The sequence below is a fragment of the Misgurnus anguillicaudatus genome, chromosome 24 (assembly GCF_027580225.2).
Source record: "Misgurnus anguillicaudatus chromosome 24, ASM2758022v2, whole genome shotgun sequence".
Classification (NCBI taxonomy): Eukaryota; Metazoa; Chordata; class Actinopteri; order Cypriniformes; family Cobitidae; genus Misgurnus; species Misgurnus anguillicaudatus.
Window position 1 is genome coordinate 5,046,969 of NC_073360.2, and position 21,853 is coordinate 5,068,821.

Here is a 21,853-nt window from a genome sequence, read left to right on the forward strand (position 1 = left end):
TTGTCTAATGAATTAAATGTTCCTGGTCAGATCTAAGTTAACATAAACACTAAATTTGCTGTTGTTGGCACACTTTGTAGACAAAAAAATACAAAAAACACCAATAGCTTCACAAAATAAAGACAGAGAACGGAAAGGGAGGCTGCTAAAGGCAGTTCAACATTGCAAACATTGATTCAAAGCTCCATCAAGCCAGCAGGTAAATCATATTGAATATCTTTTGTCACACTTTAATTCTTGTTATTATATTTTCCTATTATAATCACTTGTAATCACTGTCTAAGTTGATGCTAGTAATAGAGTAACAACTCATTTTTTTATAATACGTTATTAAAACCATACTAATAGTACCACCCCCACAGTGCCCTTTTTGGTTTGGGCCACTGCCCCATCTAGCATTTTCATTTTCTAAATGACTGTTCTCATTACAAAGAAAAGTGAATGTTTTATAAATAATTTTGGCATTAAGGTATAATGCAAAAAACGTTAGAATAAGGCTTTTCAACCTAAGGCCATTGGGTTTTGTACAGATGCAAATTTGTGTGTATAGTATGTACAGTATGAGTGTGACTTATGAAATGTAGTTTTCACAGAGCTGTGTGTTTCACTAGTTTTCTTGCTAATGAATTAGTTTGTTTAGTTAATTTTAACACAATTATCAGCACTAAGGTTTAAAAAATATTATCCGGCCCTCACCAGTCTTAAAATGTAAGGAATACTGGAGCTTGTTTGGGTTGGTAGTGGGACTGTTCGCGGTGGGCGCCGGAAAATTTCCCTTATTTTCAAATCCAAAACTTGACAGGTATGATACTGAGACCACGTGAACCCACACAAAACATGGGTCTGTCATGATTCTGCCACAAGACTAGATTAAACAAAGGGCAAGAAGGCAGAACCATGACAGAAAAAGATTAACACAAGCTATACTACATCTAAATATTTATTTAATATTATTATTATTATTATTATTATTAATAATAAATCGAAGAACATTGTTTAGGCTTGTTAAGTGCAAATTTAAAAAGCAATACAGAGCAGTGTCTTAAAGAAATAAAAAATGATGCAGTATTTGTGCATGTATATATGTACAAAACTAATGCAATACACAAAGTAATACATATTAATGTAGGACATTTTTAATAATATATTAGTAGGTAAATTAACTTGTATCTATAAAGTGTGAAATTAAGTTGGAGAGATCATTTTTAGTCATTTGGCTTTTTTCATCATTTCAGAACAAGCTAAACTGTTATCCATAATAACTTATATTATGTGTGTTCCTTGGTCGAAAATATGTGGAAATAGGCTATATGCAATTAAAAATAAGTATAAGTAAAAAGGTACAGAACAAAAGCTCACGCGGAGCAGCCGTTATTAAAGCAGACTCTCCGTAGAGGACGTGCTAAAACAGTCGAGTCGGCAGATGATCATCGTGATTATGTTTCACGCAGATTTGTTGATGAAACACTTGCATATCTAAATGCCCAGGCGAGAGTCAAATTAATAATACAGCCATCAGCGTCAGGCTGCAGCTCTCGTACACTGAGCGGACAATGTTGATACACAAAGAAAAAACCTTTAAAGGTTTTTATTTAATGCTGGTAAACAATCTGTTATATTTTAATGCCTTGTATTTGTGTTGATCAGTTAGATTAAAGTAATTTTAAATCTTTAAAACTGCATCTAGAGGCAGATGACGCTAATTCTGTCATCTCAGTTTCACTTTTTTCCCCACACGTTCACTCATGATTTAACGAAATATGATTTGGTTAGGTACCTTTTACAGCGTGTCGCGGTGTTGCGTAAATAGTGTTATGCAAAGCCTCAACAATATATCTGGGAGATAAGTCAGTAAATTTAAGTGAAATCACAGGCTTTACTTATCCCGTGCGAACCGGCCACACAAAACTTGGACGTAGGGATGTCATTTCTAAATCACACAGGTCCCCAGATAATACTTATCCCGTGCAAATAGTACATAAGTCAGTGTTGGGGTAATACATTACAAGTAAAGTGCATTACGTAATTATATTATTTTTCTGATAACGAGTAAAGTAACGCATTACTTTTTAAATGTACACATTAATATTTGAGTTACTTTAAAAAAAGTAATGCAAGTTACTTTTTTAGTTTAATTAATTTAAAACCGGTGTCATGAGCAATTGGGTCCCCCCGGGCAATTCTGTCTCCCCTAGGACCCCGCGCGACTCCATTGGCTGAAAAAACTCCTCATGGGTAGTTTTCTTAGCGCCTTATTACAATTCCTACAAAATCGCGTTATGATTTAGTTAGAACGTTGTTAAAATTACAATTGATGTCTTTTAAATGATATGTTTCATATAGTAGTATATAAATGAGGCTATAGGCGGGAGATCTACACATTGCTTGTGTCATTTTATTATTTAGATTATTATACTGTACCATTTCCACTTTTGACTGTCTACTTATACAATTACTTACTCATTAATTACTTATACAAAACATGATTACTACATAGTTGAATCACACATTTAAATTATAATTATAAGCCATGATTACAACCCTTTTACTATTAAAAAAATATATTCCGTAAGGTATGTTAATAATTTACAAAAAATAAAAGTATTGTTTTTTCAAAGCAGATGATGACACAAAAGCAGGGCCGCATTAAGAGCTCACTGGGCCCCGGGGCTATGAATTACAGCAGCCCCCCCCCCCCCCAACACCACTTTAGGTCACCAACTACAGAGAGAACACATTTTTCTAAAACACTGCTGAAGTTGTTTTACATAAATATAATCTAGAAGAATTCAGAATAACAGTTGCACGAAAAAAGCTGTTAGATTAACACTAACCTGTAAACATGACTTGCTAATAGCGAATATAGGGGTGGGCGATGAGCTAAATGTTATATCATTATATCTAACAATAATGATATACTTCACAGTCAAGTTATATTACTTTTAATAAGAATTTTATCATATGGAAATTTAATGCCACTAACATTTCAGAATTCTTTTGACCAATTTCCATATCACAAAAAAATAATAGTCACTTAAGAAAATAATCTCAAGCTTACTGATGACAAGAGTTACAATTAATAACAATAGAACAAAGGCACACAAGAAATCGACCTACTTGAAAAACTTAAAGCACTGAATAATATTATATTGTGTAAAGTAATCAAATATACAGTACCTATCTTTCACTATAAATTCAACATTCATTCTTATTTATTTTACAAAAGTGATTCAGTCAATGGCAGTAAATTACTTTATTTCTGATGTTTGATTTATTTATTTATATTTATTTAATGTTTATTTGACAGGGACAAATGCATAAAACATTGCTTTATAAAAAAATACAAAGTAGATTCCATGCATACAGGTTTATAGCCAAGACTAATTTGCAACCCCTGTCCCTGGTTAGGCTTGTAAGGTTAAAACAGAGATTACAGAGTATTGAAGCACAAATTTATAGCTATTAAAATATATACAATAAATACATCAAATACATCAAATAAGATGTGGGCTTAAATAGATGTAGTAGTCACTATAACACAGAATCTAAACAAATGTATACATTAAGTTGTAGCCTGTATAATCAGCGTTCACAAAGTTGTTTCAGTTTTAGCCATTGCTTTAAATGTGTATTAAAAACCTTGAGTCCTTTCAGTGTTTTAATTTCTGATGGTAAAGCATTTCACCATTTTAAAGTGATGTCTGACCAAATGTTGTTCTACGTTTTGTGACTATACAGCCTATACAGTGCGGCGCGGCTTTTTATATTGCTAAGCAACCACCGAGTAAGCTGTCTTGTCAATCAAATATTGACGCGTGAGCGCTCTTTTACTGTTAACTGTCATATTAGCAGAAACTTTAATAATAGGACGCTTGCTCTGACCTTGTTTGAGGGTGAGAGGTGCACAAAGACGCAGGAGAAAGTGAGCGACTGGAGTCCGGTTCTTCAAAGCCCTTGTAACCTTCCCTTACCACAACGTAAGGCCCGCCTCTCCCCTCATTCGATTGGACAATGCGCCCGACGCGAATGACGTCGGGCGCTTCTCCGCTCTCAGCGCTTCTTCAAAAGCGCGTGCTGCGGCTGGCGGCAAAAACCTAATTTGTAGGGGGCGTGGTAAGGCTTTGGCAATCAGATGTCTAGTAGCAGTCAATCTGCTTCACAGCCAATCACGGGCCCCCTACTTGTTCGGGCCCCGGGGCTTTAGCCCCGCCTAGCCCTATGGTTAATGCGGCCCTGCACAAAAGTACTGACGTGTCTGCAACATGAATATTAGTTTATTATATTGTTTTTTTAGTTAACTTTTATTTTAAAAAAAATGTAATGTTTCTATTTTGTACAACATAATTAGCTTGCTAGCCGCGTATGCAGACGAGATATTGCAATGACACATTTTTGAGCAGGCATTAGTGTAGATACCAATCGGGGTCCTAGGGGAGACCGAATTGCTCGGGGGGACTGGATTGCTCATGACACCGGCTAAAGTGGCTAAAACCATGCCTCTCTCTTTGCTAAGTGACCTAAGCATTGCTTGACGCTGTGACGAGCACCCACTGGCGGAAAAAGAAATTGGCACCTTTGAACTTTGAACTATTGTTTACAACACTGGTGTTGTGTTAGATTTTGACTCTGCCTCCTGATAAGCTAAAGGGAAATCATAATCTGGCAGGAGTCATTTCTTGATACCACAACAGATATTGGTCTCCAGTCCATTAAGCCAGGGTGCTGCTGATGCAGAATTTTTTAAGTTTTATAGGGGCGATGGAATTAAAAATCTCAGCACAAGTGGAGTTAAAAAGATAGAGGGATTTATCAGCATCCAATTTTAGTGCAGAGCGCACCTGTGAGTAAGTTGCTGAGAACTCCTCACATGAGGATGAGGTGAATGAGCGATTAGTGCTGCCTCACGATTAGTCACGACTAATCGTTTGCAGAATGAAAGTTTTGTTTACATAATATATGCGCGTGGACTGTGTATAATAATTATGTTTATAGAAATACACACACATAAATGTATAATTTTAAGAAAAAATATATTTATCTAATATAAATATTTATATTTATATATAATATAGATTAAAGGGATACTTCACCGATTTAGCATTCAGCTTTGTATCTGTAGAAACCCGGCAGTATTACTGAATGACCATGTTTCCCTCCATCGTTTCCCCCTGGGGGGAGAGATGTCTGCATTTTGGTTCTGCGGAGGAGTCCTCCGATGATGTAATATGACGATTTTTGCATCGTCGGAGGACTTTTTTGCAGAACCAAAATGCAGATATCTCTATTTGTGACCGGAAATAGGCAATCGTCGCAGAAATCTACTTCCTCCGCAGTCAATGCCATGTAAAAAGCCGTATCTGTTCCATTAATTCCCTGTTGATGGTGAAGTTAGACAGAAGTGGATTCAGGCTATCCGGCGAGATTAAGGACCTAACTTCACCAAAGGGGAGCACTTATGTATGCAGCAGACAGTTCACTAAAGACGACTATATTTAAGGGCTCACTGGTCGCCGCTTGCAACCAAATGCTGTCTCTACCCTTTTTTCTTGGAACGAGTTCACCCCGACACACAAACATACAATCACAGACATTACCAGACAAAAATCTAAACTAATAATGATATCATCCGGCTAACGTTATTGTTGCTACACACAAGACGTTCACTTGGACAACCATAGGCAGTAATTGAAGGTAATTGGTAGCATAATGCTTCATTCAAAGCAGACTATAATGTTTTAGTAAGGTAGTCTATATCATCTACTATACATACATTATGTGTAAGTGGACACGCTTATAATGTGTCGTTTTAGTTAACAGTTCAGTAACAGTTAGACTTGCTCTCTACTTACCTAGAAATGTATAGACAAATTCTTCATGGAAAAAGATTTCCTCCATTAGTCGTGTCACATCAGCAAATGTAATATTTGGCAAATCCGTTAACGAAGTTGTGTAGACTCTTTGATCCATTTTAAACTTGCCCGGGTTTATGTTTTTCTAGCGTGTTTACGCTTGACAGGAACTCCGCTTTCACGATGATTACGTATTTCCGGTTACTGTGAGAAAGGTCTATCGTGAGGCAGCACTATGAGCGATCCAGGCGAGGTAGAGGTGGATTTCTAAGAGCCTCTGCAGAGACATGTGGTCGGAGAAGAATGCAATATCAGAAACTTTGAGGCCATGTGGTCTATACCTTAGACCCTTAAAATAAAGTCTAAGGGTAGTCCCTGTAAATGTGTTGGGCCAGATATCTACTAGATAAAGTCAAAGGAAGTTTAGAAGTACAGCAGACATGAAAGTTAAAATCTTCCAGCAGCAATACTTTATCATGTAAGGTAAGATCTCCCACAAATGCTGCCAATTCATTAAAAAAGTTATTATTTTGCCGAGGAGGACGGTACACCAAGGCAACAACAACAGAGTTGGTTACAGCCATTTGAAATAGCAGCACCTCAAAGCTGCTGTATGAATCAGTGTAGAGAGCTCTACATTAATGAGTGTTTTTAACAGCCATTTCTCATCGACACATAAAAAACAAGTGAATTTGAAGAGAAAAAATAATTTAAAATGAATGTTTTTAGCCAAGGAGCATGCATTAATGAGAGCTACCTTCAGCAGTGATGACACATTCTCAAGCTGTGTAAGTCGACACAATGGTCACAGACTGTAGAGTTTACTCCACCTTGGCAGTCTCAATGATTAATTGAGTGTTGATGAGGAAAAGGGAAGGAGACAGGTGAGAGGATGATAGGGTGTAGCCACTGCAGTAAGATCTCGTTTAGACGCCAGTCAACACCATGTTTGTAGGCCCACACCTGTCCCTGTAGGAGCGCACCACACTCAGGTTCAAAGAAACAGTGATACATTCCCACTTGCCACGCCTTCTCCGGCGCTTAGTCATCAGAGGGAGATCAGCTGATCGTTGGCAAAGGTGTTAGGCAAAGCCTCAATATCATGTCAGAGAGATAAGTCAGTAAATTAAAGTAAATTCACAGGCTTTGCTTAGCCCGTTTAAATGGGCCACATGACACTCAGATGGGGGGTAATTTATAAATTACACGAGGTTCTCAGATAATATTAATCCTGTGTGAATAGTACTTTTCAAAATAAAATGGTTTAAATGTAACTTATGGAAGTTTAATTAGTAAATTACATTCAGAGCACTGTAAAACTGTAGAGTTAATCAAGTAATGTGAAAAAAATCCAAATATTAAAGTGTAAAGTGAATCTTGATTCTCATTCTTGCTATCCAGACGAATCATAACAGAACCCGACTGTAAGAGGAGGAAGATTGAGCAATCTGAAAATAAACTACAAGACTTCAATGAATACAGGTGTACTTTGACAACATGATACTTTTAAATAAAAAAGTTTTTAAAAAAAAGTTTACAAACCATATTGATGTCCTGTCTTAAGATACAAAAAATACATTTTGCTATATACATTGATAATCAAACTTGTCTGCTAATCTAATATATTATTTTTTCATTTGCAGCCATGACTCTAAAGTCATGAGCACATTTAAATCAAATCTAATAGAGAAGTTTGAGTGTTTGAATGAGGTATTATCAAATGAGAGAAACCCAACACTACTGAATGAGATCTACACAGAGCTCTACATCACAGAGAGTGAAAGTGGAGAGATCAGTAATGAACATGAGGTGAGACAGATTGAGACACAATCCAGAAGAACAACAACAGAGGAGACACCAATCAAATGTAATGACATCTTTAAACCTTTACCTGAACAAGACAAACACATCAGAAGTGTGCTGACAAAGGGAGTCGCTGGCATTGGAAAAACAGTCTCTGTACAGAAGTTCATTCTGGACTGGGCTGAAGAGAAAGAGAATCAGGACGTCCACCTCATATTTCCACTTCCTTTCAGAGAGATCAATTTGATGAAGAACAAAACACTCAGTCTTTTACATCTTCTTCATCTTTTCTTCCCAGAGACAAAAGAAATGGAAATCTTCAGTGATGAATATAAAGTGTTGTTCATCTTTGATGGTTTGGATGAGTGTCGTCTGTCTCTGGATTTTCACAGCAGTGTGAGGTTGTGTGATGTAAGTGAATCAACCTCAGTGGACGTGATGCTGACAAACCTCATCAAGGGGAATCTGTTTCCCTCTGCTCTCATCTGGATCACCTCCAGACCAGCAGCAGCTGATCTCATCCCCTCTGAGTGTGTTGATCGAGTCACAGAGGTACGAGGCTTCAGTGATCCACAGAAGGAGGAATACTTCAGGAAGAGAATCAGTGATGAGAGTCTGTCTGATCAAATCATCTCACACCTGAAGTCATCCAGGAGTCTCTACATCATGTGTCACATCCCAGTCTTCTGCTGGATTTCAGTCACTGTTCTAGAGAGAATGTTGAGTGAAGCAGAGAGTCAAGAGATCCCCAAGACTCTCACTCAAATGTACACACACTTCCTGATCATTCAGACAAACATCAAACATCAGAAGGACTATGAGAAGAAAGTGAAGGATGAAGACATGATCTTTAAACTGGGGAAACTGGCTTTGGAGCAGCTTGTGAAAGGCAATCTGATCTTCTATGATGAAGACCTGAGAGAGTGTGGCATTGATGTAGCAGAAGCATCAGTTTACTCAGGATTGTGTACTCAGATCTTCAGAGAGGAGTTGGGCTTGAATCAGGGGAAAGTTTACTGCTTTGTTCATCTGAGCATCCAGGAACATCTAGCAGCTGTTTATGCCCACATCTCATTTATAAACAGTAACATACAGCAGTTCTATGACAACTTTCTGCAGATAAATTTATCAAACTTGCACCAAAATGCTGTGGATGGGGCTTTAGATAGTAAGAATGGACATCTGGATCTTTTTCTTCGTTTTCTTCTGGGTTTGTCACTGGAATCGAATCAGAATCTCATACGAGGTTTGATGACACAGACAGATCGCAGCTCTCACAGCAAAGAGAAAACAATCAAATACATCAAACAGAAAATCAGCGAGAATCCTCCTCCAGAGAAATCCATCAATCTGTTTCACTGTCTGAATGAACTGGGTGATCATTCATTAGTGGATGAAATCCACAATCATCTGAAATCTAGAAAAATAAGTGGAGTCAACCTCTCTTCATCTCAGTGGTCAGCTGTAGTTTTTGTGTTGTTGACATCAGAAGAGAAGCCGACTGAGTTTAATTTGAAGGATTTTGTGAATACTGAAAACAATTCTGAAACACTGAAAGTTCTTCAGAAGCTGTCACCTGTGATTTGTGAATCCAGATCAGTTCAGTAAGTGTGAACAGTCACTTTAACTTTATTAATGAAGTAAAACCTTAGAAATCGTTAGTTCTGATGTCACACAAAGTTTAGTGTTCAGTGTGTTTGGTGTGTTTTCTGTGTCATTTTTCACACACTATGAATTTTTTAAACATTAAAGCAAAGTCACTAGATGAAGAAGATCATTTTGACATTAAAATAAAATTATAAGTGGTGGTTGCACCAACAAGAATTAAAGTGGCGAATCAAAGAATCAATTTTAACTGTATTTTTGTTATATAAGAGGTCATCATACTTAGATATCCTGCAAGTTTCAGAACTAAAATATCTTGTTACTGAAATATAACTGTTTTTGGCATCAAGCCCAGAAATCATCAAAGTCTGTAATGTCAGTATTTATGAAGTTGTAGAAATTTTGAGCACCACCTGCAAGCAATGACTGCTTTTTTTGCCCCGCCACAGATTTGTGTTTAGGGAGGTAACACACGTGCTTCCCAAAGCACCAATCATGCCTTTAAAGATTGTTAATGTTTGTATAGTTCCTGGTTGTGGAATAACACAGTCACTGTATAACCTTCCCTCGGAAACTAACATTAGAAATGTGTGGTTGAAGTTTCTTTCTAAAGAAGTTCCAGCTCGTGTAGGGAAAACAGAGTGTTTGATTATTTCATGTACCGCAAATTCATTTGTAAAGAAGCTTCAAGTCGATGCTGAGAAACTGTGATTAAAATCTGTTGTTGGATCTGACAGGAATGGCACAACAGTCTTATGAGAGTAAAACGTTTTAGTATTAGGGGAGAACTGGGGCAAAGTAACGCGGGATGAAAGTAATCTGTCATCATTTTCTCAATCAAGTGTTGTTCCAAACCCACACATTGATTTTCTTAAATTCTCTACAGGTTAAGTTCTTGTAACATCACAGATGAAGGTTGTGTTGCTCTGACTTCAGCTCTGAGATCAAACCCATCACACCTGAGAGATCTGGATCTGTCTCATAATATTCTTGGAGATTCAGGAGTGAAGTTGATCTCTAATGTACTGGAGAATCCTGGTTGTAAAATGGAGAAAATAAGGTAAAATCTCCTACAAATGGCTCAACAAAGATGTTGTGTAATTTGAATAATGTATGATTAAACTATTTAACACAAAATGTATGGAAACCAAATTCAAACTTTTTTTATTGTACAAATATAAACAAAACCTACCATGTCATGTTGTCATGATACGTTTGTGCAATCATAAAGCATGAAGGAAAGAATAAGGAACAATATGGGGAACAATAATTCAAACAGTCAAAATAAAGGACATAATTATTCACAAATAATTTTACAAACACTGTCTATTATATTAACAAAAAAGTCAGTAAACAGGTAGGGTCAGCTCTCACCAACAGTTCTTACCTGGCTCCCGGAAAAAAAAAGAAAAATCAGGTGAGTCTTTCGGGCTTCTGCTTCCCTCGCTAATCTTACTAACTAAAACAGTGAACTAAAGAAAATAAACCCACTACCCATTACTAGGGATGGCTGAAGCGAAACAGTCGTTCCGAAGCTTTGCGAGATCCCGAAGCGCAGATGTGTCGAAACACTGATTCGAAACGTGATTCAAAACACCCATGTCACGTGACTATGACCAAACGAAGCCTCGAAGTGATTCACTAAGTGTTTCATCAGGTGTGGTCTGCCGAATCCGAATCAGCGTTTGATTGGCGCGGTCGGGAACAGACCACACAATCGCACATCTGTATAAAAGTGAAATAAAGGCATGTTGACCTCGTGGGTTTTTGTGAGAGGAGTTTAACTTTGAGATAGCGGATTTTTGGTGAAATAGTGACATAGTGCGATTTGATTAGTTATAGGCAATTTAGACTTACATTTAATTTACACAAAACATTGACTGATAGGCTAGAGAAAGACAGAGTATACATATAGTGACACATTAATAGATACATAGATATAAATATATATTGACAGCTAGATTAATAGATAGATACATATATAGATTAGAGATACATATACAAATACATAGATTATAGATACATAGGTAGATACATATATAGATAGATTATAAATACATAGATTATAGATACATAGATAGATACATATATAGATAGAGATACATATATAAATACATAGATTATAGAGACATAGATAGATACATATATAGATATATTATATACATATAAATACATAGATTATAGATAGATAGATTCATATAGATAGATAGATTTGGATAGATAGATAAAATGGAGGCTCCCCAGAAGAGATGTCGTACATCTGTGGTGTGGGAGCATTTTCATTTAGAAACCCCAAATAAAGTGAGATGTGTGTATTGTGATCGGATTCTAGCCTACTGCAACAATACATCATCCATGATGCGCCATTTGAGGAGCACTCATCCTGCCATTTTGCAGGGTGCAGAGGATGGAAATCCCACTGTACCTAGGCCTGCTATTGACACTGCTGGGCCATCTAAGCAAGGTATGCATTGTTTGAAATGTAGCCTAATTATAATTGAAATATAATTAAAACCTTTTATAAAGTCCATAGCCCTATGCCCTACAACCTAATGCCCCAATCACAACTGCCAATCATGTTAAAAATAGCTTCAATGTGAATATAATATAATATAATATTGTGCAAATATACATTTTATAGGTCTACATATGTGAGTACCCAATATACTGCCAGTGACAACATCATTTTGGTTGTCCTATTTGTTGTAGTTCTACATTCCATTCCATTTTTCTCTGCACACTGAGCATAAACGTTTATAACATAACTTTGTTCAGAAAGGTTTCCAAATAATGAACCAGTAGGCTATACTTTTAATAGATGTGCACTAATTGAAGCTGTATGTTTCCAATGTATTTGTCTGAAAGGATGTTTTATCTTCTCTTTTAAAAGTCAGACAGAGGGAATTAGATGAGGCTCTTCTAAACATGGTGGTAAAGGATCTGCAGCCCTTCACCATCGTGGAGGATGAGGGATTCAGGGCATTTGTGAACAAGCTTGATCCAAGCTATGTCCTCCCATCCCGGAAGGTGCTTAAAATAATGGTCAGTGAAAAGTACAACAAAGCCAAGGAGAAGACAATGGAGGACCTACAAAAGGCCGAATTTGTTAGCCTTACGGCTGACTTGTGGTCCTCCATTAATATGGATGGATATCTTGGTGTGACTTGCCATTACATTACACCAGAGGCAAAAATGGCAACTGTTGTACTAGGTGTAAGGAGGTTTTACCAAACCCACACAGCCCAGCATCTCATGGAGGCTAAAGCCTTGCTAATGGCTGAGTGGGGAATAACCTCTAAAGTTCAGTGCATGGTGACTGACAATGCATCCAACATGATCCTAAGTGCCCAGCTACTCCACCTTCGCCATGTCCCATGTTTTGCTCATACTTTAAATTTGATTGTGAAAAAGGCCCTAGATCAAACCCCAGTCATCAATGAAATACGCCAGAAGGCCAGAAAGATAGTGGGGTTGTTCAGATCCAGCTGCAAAGCAAAGGACAAGCTTGTGGAGATGCAGGGCTTGATGGGAAGACCAACCCTGAAACTGATACAGGAGGTTGACACGAGATGGAACAGCACATTTGACATGCTACAGCGCTTGTATGACCAACGTGAACCAGTGGCTGCTGCACTTTCCAACTTAAACAATGACACTGCTCCCCTGACAAGTATTGATTATGACATTATTCAACAATCATTGTCAGTACTGCAACCATTCAAATTCGCAACAACAGAGATGTCAGAGGAAAAGAGAGTGTCTGCCTCAAAGCTTATACCACTGTACAGGATGTTGCAGCACAAGCTTGCACAGAAAAAAGGAAATGCAACGCAGGAATCAACTATACAATTAGGTAGGCCACAATGACCATACTACCCATGTAATTGGCCATAACTGTCATATTACTGTCATAATATAAATATTTTTTTCTCCTGTTTTGGCTCATAGGCTCACATCTGCAAGAAGGTCTTCACTCCAGATGTGGAAGTTATGAGGGTTTTAGAGCCTTGGCACTGGCTACACTGCTGGACCCAAGGTTCAAAAATGTGGCATTTGGAAATGCTGGCAAAGCCCAGGAAGCTGAAAAGCACATCACACTGGAGTGTGCTTCGCTGATGCGTTCAAACACAAATCCTGGTGAGCAGTTTCAGTCTGTTTTATGTTATGTAATCTGAACCATGTATTATATACTTCATATATGCCGTCAGTTTAGGATTTGTGACTAATTGCTGTTTTCATTTTTATTCAGAGCCAGAAATGTCAACATCAGACCCATCATCATCATCATCATCACCATCACCATCAACATCAACACCAGTAGAAACACAGGACAGTTTATGGGACCTTTTTGATACTCGTATCCATCAAACCCAGATGATACACAATGCTACAGCTGATGCCACAGTGGAAGTAAAAAAATACATCAACGATGCGTATTTGCCCAGAACTCATAATCCACTAACTTACTGGAAAGAGAGAGCAGTAATCTTTCCTCATTTGTATGTCCTTGCAAAAAAAGTATCTTTGTATGCCAGCAACAAGTGTCCCTTGTGAGAGGATTTTTTCAAAGGCTGGAGAAATTATCTGTAAAAAAAGAAGTAGGCTAAGTCCTTCCACGGCAGAGAAATTAATATTTTTGAATAAAAATCTCTAAAAAAAAATTGTGAGACATTGTGGCTTGATTTCTTTTATTCATATTCATTTTTCATGACCAAAATAACATGCACAGTGAGGAGCCTATAGGTTACAAGCTTCACATATTAGAAAAATACATTAATAAAAAAAACAACACATTTTTTTAATGACTCGTCAAGGTTGTTTCAGATCAACACCTGCAAGTGACCACTAGGTGTCACCGTTGAGACGGGTGTCGGATTGATTCGAAGCCTCCAAACAATATGGCCCATTTGGTTTAACTGTTTCATTGCTTCACGAAGCCTCAATCTGCCCATCACTACCCATTACTGATTAAATAGCAAAAAATATTTATAAAAACAACATGTATAATACTATAACAAAAGCACAAGTTAATAAAGGTTAAACTACAAAGAAATTAGAACTAAACCGCTCCAAACAAACAAAGAGAGTGGCAGGCGTGAGCCAAAGGAGAAACGGAAAGAGATCCATTGTTGCCATCCACGCCCTTTTATCCTGAATCCCCCGATGACGTCACTGCACTAACCAACTGGTGTCACGGTTAATCCGTGTCATGTCTTGTCTCTGTTCCGATTGTTATCACCTGGACATTCATTGATTAATTACCTGCCTCATCACACCTGTTTGTCATTTAGTCTCTGTGTATATACCTCTGTCTTCTGTTTGCTCACTGCTGGATCATTGTCTTCGATACCCTGTCTGTTCCTGTGTTCATGTTCCTGAGTTTCTGTATTCACCTTGTCAGCCCTCGTGTTTTTATTATTAAATGTTATTTATTTGGAACCTTGCGTTTGCGTCCTGTCTCTCCTTCCGTGTCATGACAGAATGATCCGGCCAGCACTGGACGCAGCGGGTTCATGGAGGGCGGCTCCCCCAGGAGTTTCGTCGAGGGGGAGTAGTGACATCGGGGTGTATTCCCCATCGGCCCCGTTGTCTCTTGGGGACCATCGTGAGCGATCGCTCGCTCCTGCGGGAGGAGGATCGGCCCAGGCGGTCCCCCAACGGTTGAGTCGTCGTCGACAGTCCCTCGGAGGACCACCGTCCCGCTCGTAGGGGGATCCGGAACGGACCACGCCCGATCATTTCCCCGGGGTGGCTACCGAGTGAGGGTCTCCATTTCCGCGAGGGGACGGGAGATGATTTCCGGGGGGCACCTCATCGTCGACGATTCCCAGAAGGGGGGTAATTCGTCTGCCTCGGTTCTCGGAGCGATCGCTCCGGTTCTCCTGGCGCTGTCCGGCCCACCGTCCTGTTGGTTTTGTCCCGGCGGCTGCCGGCTTAGCCAGGGTCCCCAAGCCCTCCACCCCTCCCTTGGACTCTCGCTACCAGACTTTGTTTTTGTTGTGTTTTATGTGAGTGTCTGGTAGCCACTCGTAGAGGGGAGGGTAATGTCACGGTTAATCCGTGTCATGTCTTGTCTCTGTTCCGATTGTTATCACCTGGACATTCATTGATTAATTACCTGCCTCATCACACCTGTTTGTCATTTAGTCTCTGTGTATATACCTCTGTCTTCTGTTTGCTCACTGCTGGATCATTGTCTTCGATACCCTGTCTGTTCCTGTGTTCATGTTCCTGAGTTTCTGTATTCACCTTGTCAGCCCTCGTGTTTTTATTATTAAATGTTATTTATTTGGAACCTTGCGTTTGCGTCCTGTCTCTCCTACCCTGTCGTGACAACTGGGGATTCCCCCTCAAAGCCACCTAGAACTTCAGAATAAATATCAATGCCAGACCACATTACAGACACACAAACATCAGAGCCAGCTAAAAATAATGTGTCCGAGATCACGCTGTGGTCAGCAGGGTAAGCGACACTGATGCCCGTTTGTCGCTCCTAGAATTAACACATCAGATTTTTTTCATGTTTTTAACATTTCCTTTGGTGTGTCAGCAGAGGGTGACTTTTTGACATGTGAGAGGGGTGGCGCTGGCGCCACCAAGTTGTACAGCTGGTGGCGCTATTGGTTGTGTAAAAACAAAAAAAGAAACACTAAAATTAAGTCCAAACATTTTTAATGCATTCATAAATTGATTACAAATACAGGTAATTTTCTTAAATATTTTTTTTTACTTTACCATACTCTTTACATATATTTGAGAGTTATCTTCTCCAACGTAAATCTCTTTTCTTGGACTACACCAAATACATGGATTGTAGGCAACAGTTTACTACTTGGGATTGTTGATGTATAAAAGACAGACATTATCATAATCCCGCCTGCTTATTAACAACTATTAATAAACCTTCCGTATGTTGCCAATTGATGAGTTATAAATTAATATTATAGGAGATATTAGATATCATTATGACAAATAGCTTAAACAAAACATTGTATATGTACAAAAAAAACATACCCGGCAGACCACCTTTTGTCCCGTATTTCAGAGTGACAAAGTTGGCAACTCTTAACACCAAAAGAAATGTAAAATCATGAAAGGAAAATAAGGGCTCTTTAATATACTGTTAAATATACCAGAACTTGAATGCTTGTTTGTTACTTCATATTGTTTTGAGGTTTGATTTGATTTAATGTGTTATTGTTTTGTACAGGTTAAGAAGTTGTAATATTACAGATGAAGGTTGTGATGCTTTGACTTCAGCTCTGAGATCAAACCCATCACACCTGACAGATCTGGTTCTACCTGATAATAATCTTGGAGATTTAGGAGTGAAGCTGATCTCTGATCTACTGAAGAATCCTCACTGTAAACTACAGAGGCTGAAGTAAGCTTATTTGTACTATAATGGCTTAAAAAGAACAAGACTGTCAGTTTAAAGTTTGGTGGATTTGAGAGCTCTACACCAAAATAAAGCTATAATATTATTTTAAGAACCTAATTTTCTCTTCATACAGAAGAAGACTAAGATGAGTGCTTATCAACATAATACAGCACTTACAGAATAATCATCATTTGTAAAACACTCATAAGGATGAATATCATAATAGTTGTGTGATAAACAATATAAAGAGCCAACAATGAAAACAAAAAATAAGTCTAATAAAATCTTAATACACTTAAGAAGCAGCAGATTTATCAGTTGATCATACCAGAGTTTATTTAGTACCTACAGTATATTTCACAGGTATGTAAAGTCTGAACCATACACTGTAAAAAAAAGAGGGTTGACACGTATCCATAGACTTCAAAAGTTAAAACATGAAGCCTTAATATCTCAAAAACAGTCGATGACATCATATGAAACTTTTATTATGGAATAAAAACAATGATGGCATTGATGTGCAATATATGTTTGTCAGCAGCGTTTCTCTTCTCTTCTAATTGTAAGGGCTGTTTATAATGTTTAGGCTGTCTAACCATTTGTGATGTCGTGCATATGATTTTCTCAGTGCTATCCCGTTGCACCGGAGCCCACTGTATGCCACCGTGGCACTGAGGCGATATTAAACTTCATTCTCCCCAATGGAAAGCATATTAAGGCTGTCTGAATCATTTTTTATCCCCTACATACGTAGTGCACTATATAGTAAATGTACACAGGTTATTGTGATTTCAGGTAGGACTGTGTACAAATGGTAGAACTTTCAAATATTCAATAAAAAAAAATGCTATAGACCTCTTCACGGTTCACGTCACAGGATAATTTGCGGTTCGCACTGCGCATGTCGGGGTCAGAAAGTAATTCTATCAAGTTGAGTTGCGTATTGTTCGGTTGAATCCAAAGAGTATTTTCACCAACGTGTTGCGTCGTGGGCTGTAAAAATTGCACCAGCTCTGCAGTTAAGTTTCTTCAGGATTTCTGCAGGATCTCATCCATTAAAAAAAATAGGCGACAAATGTCGTTGCAAGCAATTAAACGTGCAGACTGGGACAATGCAAAGAGGATTGTGTTGGTAGTGCTCACTTCATTGTATTTTTAGTTTTTAGTAGCCGCGTCTTTTTTTCTGACCCCATGCTGCGTGCGCACCCAACCTTCAAACATTGAAGGGGTCTATTCTAATTCTGCATGTTTTTAATGTGCCACTGCAGGGTTAAGCCTACTGCTCATTCAATGCTTTTCACTTCACTTGTACTGCCTTTTACAGACTTTATGTGATGTAATGTTTACAAAAGACCATTTCATACCTCATTATTCTTTCGAAGATTGTTCGATATGAATCAGAGCTTTCATTTGATATAACTGTGCTTTCACACCGCCACCGGCAAGAGCGTCAGCTAAAGCTCTGGCTGCCCTGCCAACGATGCTATAGAAAAGGTGTACTGGACGCTCTGATGCTCGAATGCATTGTCTGAGCTCCTCACAAGTGGAGGTTTCTGCATTTCGATTGGTTGCCGCCGAACGCTTCCGCCTTCTGATTGGTTGCTTGCCATATGTCCATCCATATTTATTTTTCACTCTTTTTTAAGATACAAACAGAAAATACAGGAAATATGAACACAAAATTAAAAACAAAATAATTTTCAGAACTAAATGTCTTCGGGCATCAGTCAGTACCCTATTTAGTTTGACCTTTCTTGGCACAAAACACATCTTGAACTTTTTTAAGGAGACCGAAGGTCATTTGATTAGAATTAGAAATTAGGATTTAATTTAATTTAGGTTTCGGAGATCCTGCAGCTGCCTGCTATTGCTCAAGTGAAAGGGGAGTTTAGCCTAAATACTTCACACTTCAGCATACTTTTATACTTGTAGCTTCATCCAGCAGTAAACACAAAGCACGAGGTCTGGTTTAAAAACGGGGTTTTATTTCTCCAACATGTCATGTCAACCCGTGAGAACTGGGTTAAAGGAAATCAAAAAATTAAAGGATACTATAAACAATATGCAAGTGTGTCTTGAATTCAGATAGTGTCACTATAGTTACACACTTAGTTAACACAAGCTATGTATGTGAATTATATCACAAGTTAACACAACTATGCATGTGAAAAATAAAAAAAAACGGATACAAAAGAAACATACCTCTTAAGCTGCTTTCCACTTAAGAGGGGCTTAACTTAAAATCTTCTATCTGCCCCCTTTCTCCTTAGATAATAGACATCCAGATGTTTATATTCTTAATATTTACTTAGCTTGTCGAGCTCTTGTCATGCTGGTTTTATCGCTTCACTTCAGGAGTTGTGTCCCTTATAACAACGTGCAGAAGACATGAAAAGCGCTAATTAGTTTCGCCTAAACAATCTCCTATTATTTCCAGGTAGTAATCAAAAGACAATAACAAACTTAACTAAAACTGTGAGGCAGTTGCAATACTGTTTTTAAAACTACATACATACACATTTGCTGTATTTTCTGGTTGTATTCTAAAAAGAGACTGAGAAAAAATTATATATGATCACTATCATTGCAAAAACAACAAATCTAATGGTAGCATGGTGGCCTAAGGCTTTTGCACAGTACTGTATAAATATTAAATAATAATATACAAATTTGGGGGGGGGTAGTGTTAATAACTTTCTTACAGTAAGTCAAAGTGATGGATATCTGCAGAAGATAGACATTCTAAGCTTTCAAACAGTATTGCATGGGGTTCTGGGTCCAGGACAGACCTTTAAAAATTAAAGGAATATTTTGGTACGCCAAATTTAAGTTAAACAATTTCACATGGGACACTTCTGATGTGTTTCACAGGGGGTATAGTGTCATTATGGTTTTATTGCCGTCCGAATCCGGAATATCTGTTTTTTTCTCCGACCACCCGCATAAAAATACCTGGCCAAAAAATACTGTTTTTTGACAAACACCAAGTCCTGGTGGTTTAATTGCTGTCTGAAATCCACATCTTTGAGTTTTGAAAAGGGGATCAATGCAAAAGGCATTATGCACATCTTTTTAGATATCTAGAAATGGTCACACCCTATGCGTTTATACTGCATCAGTAATGTGTCTTGCTTTGCATGCATTTTAAACATGTCTTCATAACTGAAATGATGAGAAGTATATGTGAACAAAATTGCCTGAACAACATATTTATATTTTCAGAATGAAAAAAAAAATTTCATGTTTTTTTTCATTTTATGTTTGGTTGTATTGTAAAAATAAATTAAAATAAGAAAAGCCACGGCTGCACGTATTGGTTAGACGAATGAAGACCTCAAGAACTCTGCTGTATTTGCAATATAATCGGACTTGCGTCCTCCCGTCCTCGGGAGTTCGTTCTTCTGAGTCTGAACTTGCAAGTCCGAAATACAAAGGATGCAAGTCCGAACTTGCCAATCTTGGTATTGAGAAACAGCCAATGTGCTCTTTGCTGCTTCCTTTTATAGAGGGTATGCATTGACGTCACTTTTCCACGTGACCAGAGCTTGCCCTGTTGAGTGGTAAAACATTTAGCAAAATGGCTGGCTGTTCTAGTGGTGGCCGCGAAATTGTCAGTAACAGTGAAAAGTGACCCTAGCAACTTGTCAACACACCTGTGGTCAGTGGACGTTGGCACGGATGATCCAATTACTTCTCCTTTCGTGTTTTTTGGCAGTCTGTAAAAGTGTTGGGCCAGGGGTGTCCAATCCTGCTCCTGGCGATCGACTATCCTGCAGAGTTCAGGTCCAACTGCCTTCAATTTTCAAGTAATCTTGAAGTCCTTGATTAGCTGCTTCAAGGGTAATTTTATTTGGGTTGGAGCTGAACTTTGCAGGACAGTCGAACGCCAGGAGCAGGATTGGACACCCCTGTGTTAGGCGATATGCCTCATTTTGAGGTTGTCCTATCATAAGTATGAGATCGGCAATACATGATAGGATCGGGGGTGGGCAGTAGTTTACTCATTTATTTAATTGTTCATTTTTTACTCATTTATGACAAGTCACTTGATTGGTGGACAAAAAAGACGCAAGGGCAACACTGTCTTGACTGCAACCTTCTTAAAACTGATGCCATTAATCTGAGCGTGTCAATAAAACCCAGGCACTCTAACATTTCCTGTGTGCCAGGGAGCGGGAACAACACACTCGCTAGTTTTGAACCTCTGCATGCCTAAAAACCTCTCCAGTGCAAGGAAATGTCAGAGCCGTGCAAATTAAAAGCTCATGTGCAAGGAAGAGTCCGAATCATGCGCATTACAAGTTCAGGTGCTAGAAGGTGCCAGTAAATCTGACTATTAACAGCTTAAATTAAATTTAGTTGGCCTTAACAGTTACCCTAACAACTTGTCAAACAACCAGTAGTTTGTGGACATTGGCATATGGCCAGACATTGCTTTTCCTGACATATATGTTTGTCTTGCCTAACACTATTAAACCATCCCACCTTTGTAGAACACAAGGCTCATCATAATGGATGTTTTTAATGAAGCCTCACTGACAAAACATTTAAAAGTGAACATATCAGAGAACAATTTAACAGATTAATTCTTTGCAGATGCATTATTTGGTCCCTTTAAAATCAATTGTGAGAAAGTGTATTACAATGCTAATATGTTATGATTTATAGTTAACTGTAAAACAATACATAATGAATAAACTAACAGAAGAAAATCAATATTGATCTGATATGCGTGTTGTGATTTGAGAGACTGAACTGTGTGTGTCTCTGTTCTCTACAGGTTGTGTAAGTGTCATATCACAGATGAAGGTTGTGTTGCTCTGACTTCAGCTCTGAGATCAAACCCATCACACCTAAGAGATCTGAATCTGTCTGATAATAATCTTGGAAATTCAGGAGTAAAGCTGATCTCTGATGTACTGAAGAATTCTGACTGTAAACTGGAGATACTGAAGTAAGATCATTTGTACTATAAGGACTTGAAAAGATTAAGAATTTAATATGATAATGTCTAAATGTATTCTGGCATAAACCAAACCGATGAAGAAACTTGAGTAAGAAAACGTGTTGTTATTGTATTAAAGTAATAAAATCTATTTGAAGTTTTTATTCTTCTGCTTTTGGGAATTCAGGTGATTGACATTCACATGATCTAAATAACATAATACTGCAGATCTGATAATGATGGATAGAAGTCTCAGTGACATGAAATGGC

At 38.1% G+C, this 21,853-nt stretch overlaps 2 protein-coding genes across 4 annotated transcripts in view; both read left to right on the plus strand.

Moving 5' to 3' along the window:
• LOC129437506 (protein NLRC3-like) overlaps positions 1–21,853 on the plus strand; it is a 43,229-nt gene that overhangs the window by 6,952 nt on the left and 14,424 nt on the right. For all 3 annotated transcript variants that reach the window (XM_073862781.1, XM_073862782.1, XM_073862783.1), the window contains exons 4-8: positions 7,251–7,331; positions 7,493–9,256; positions 10,144–10,317; positions 16,468–16,641; positions 21,419–21,592. In XM_073862781.1, coding sequence (XP_073718882.1) covers positions 7,251–7,331; positions 7,493–9,256; positions 10,144–10,317; positions 16,468–16,641; positions 21,419–21,592 — 2,367 coding nt within the window. The remainder of the gene's footprint in view (positions 1–7,250; positions 7,332–7,492; positions 9,257–10,143; positions 10,318–16,467; positions 16,642–21,418; positions 21,593–21,853) is intronic.
• On the plus strand, positions 10,765–13,871 carry LOC129439396 (zinc finger BED domain-containing protein 4-like). Its single transcript, XM_073862785.1, has 3 exons — positions 10,765–13,110; positions 13,206–13,394; positions 13,507–13,871. The coding sequence occupies exons 1-3, from the start codon at positions 12,183–12,185 to the stop codon at positions 13,809–13,811; spliced, it is 1,422 nt and encodes a 473-aa protein (XP_073718886.1). The 5' UTR covers positions 10,765–12,182; the 3' UTR covers positions 13,812–13,871.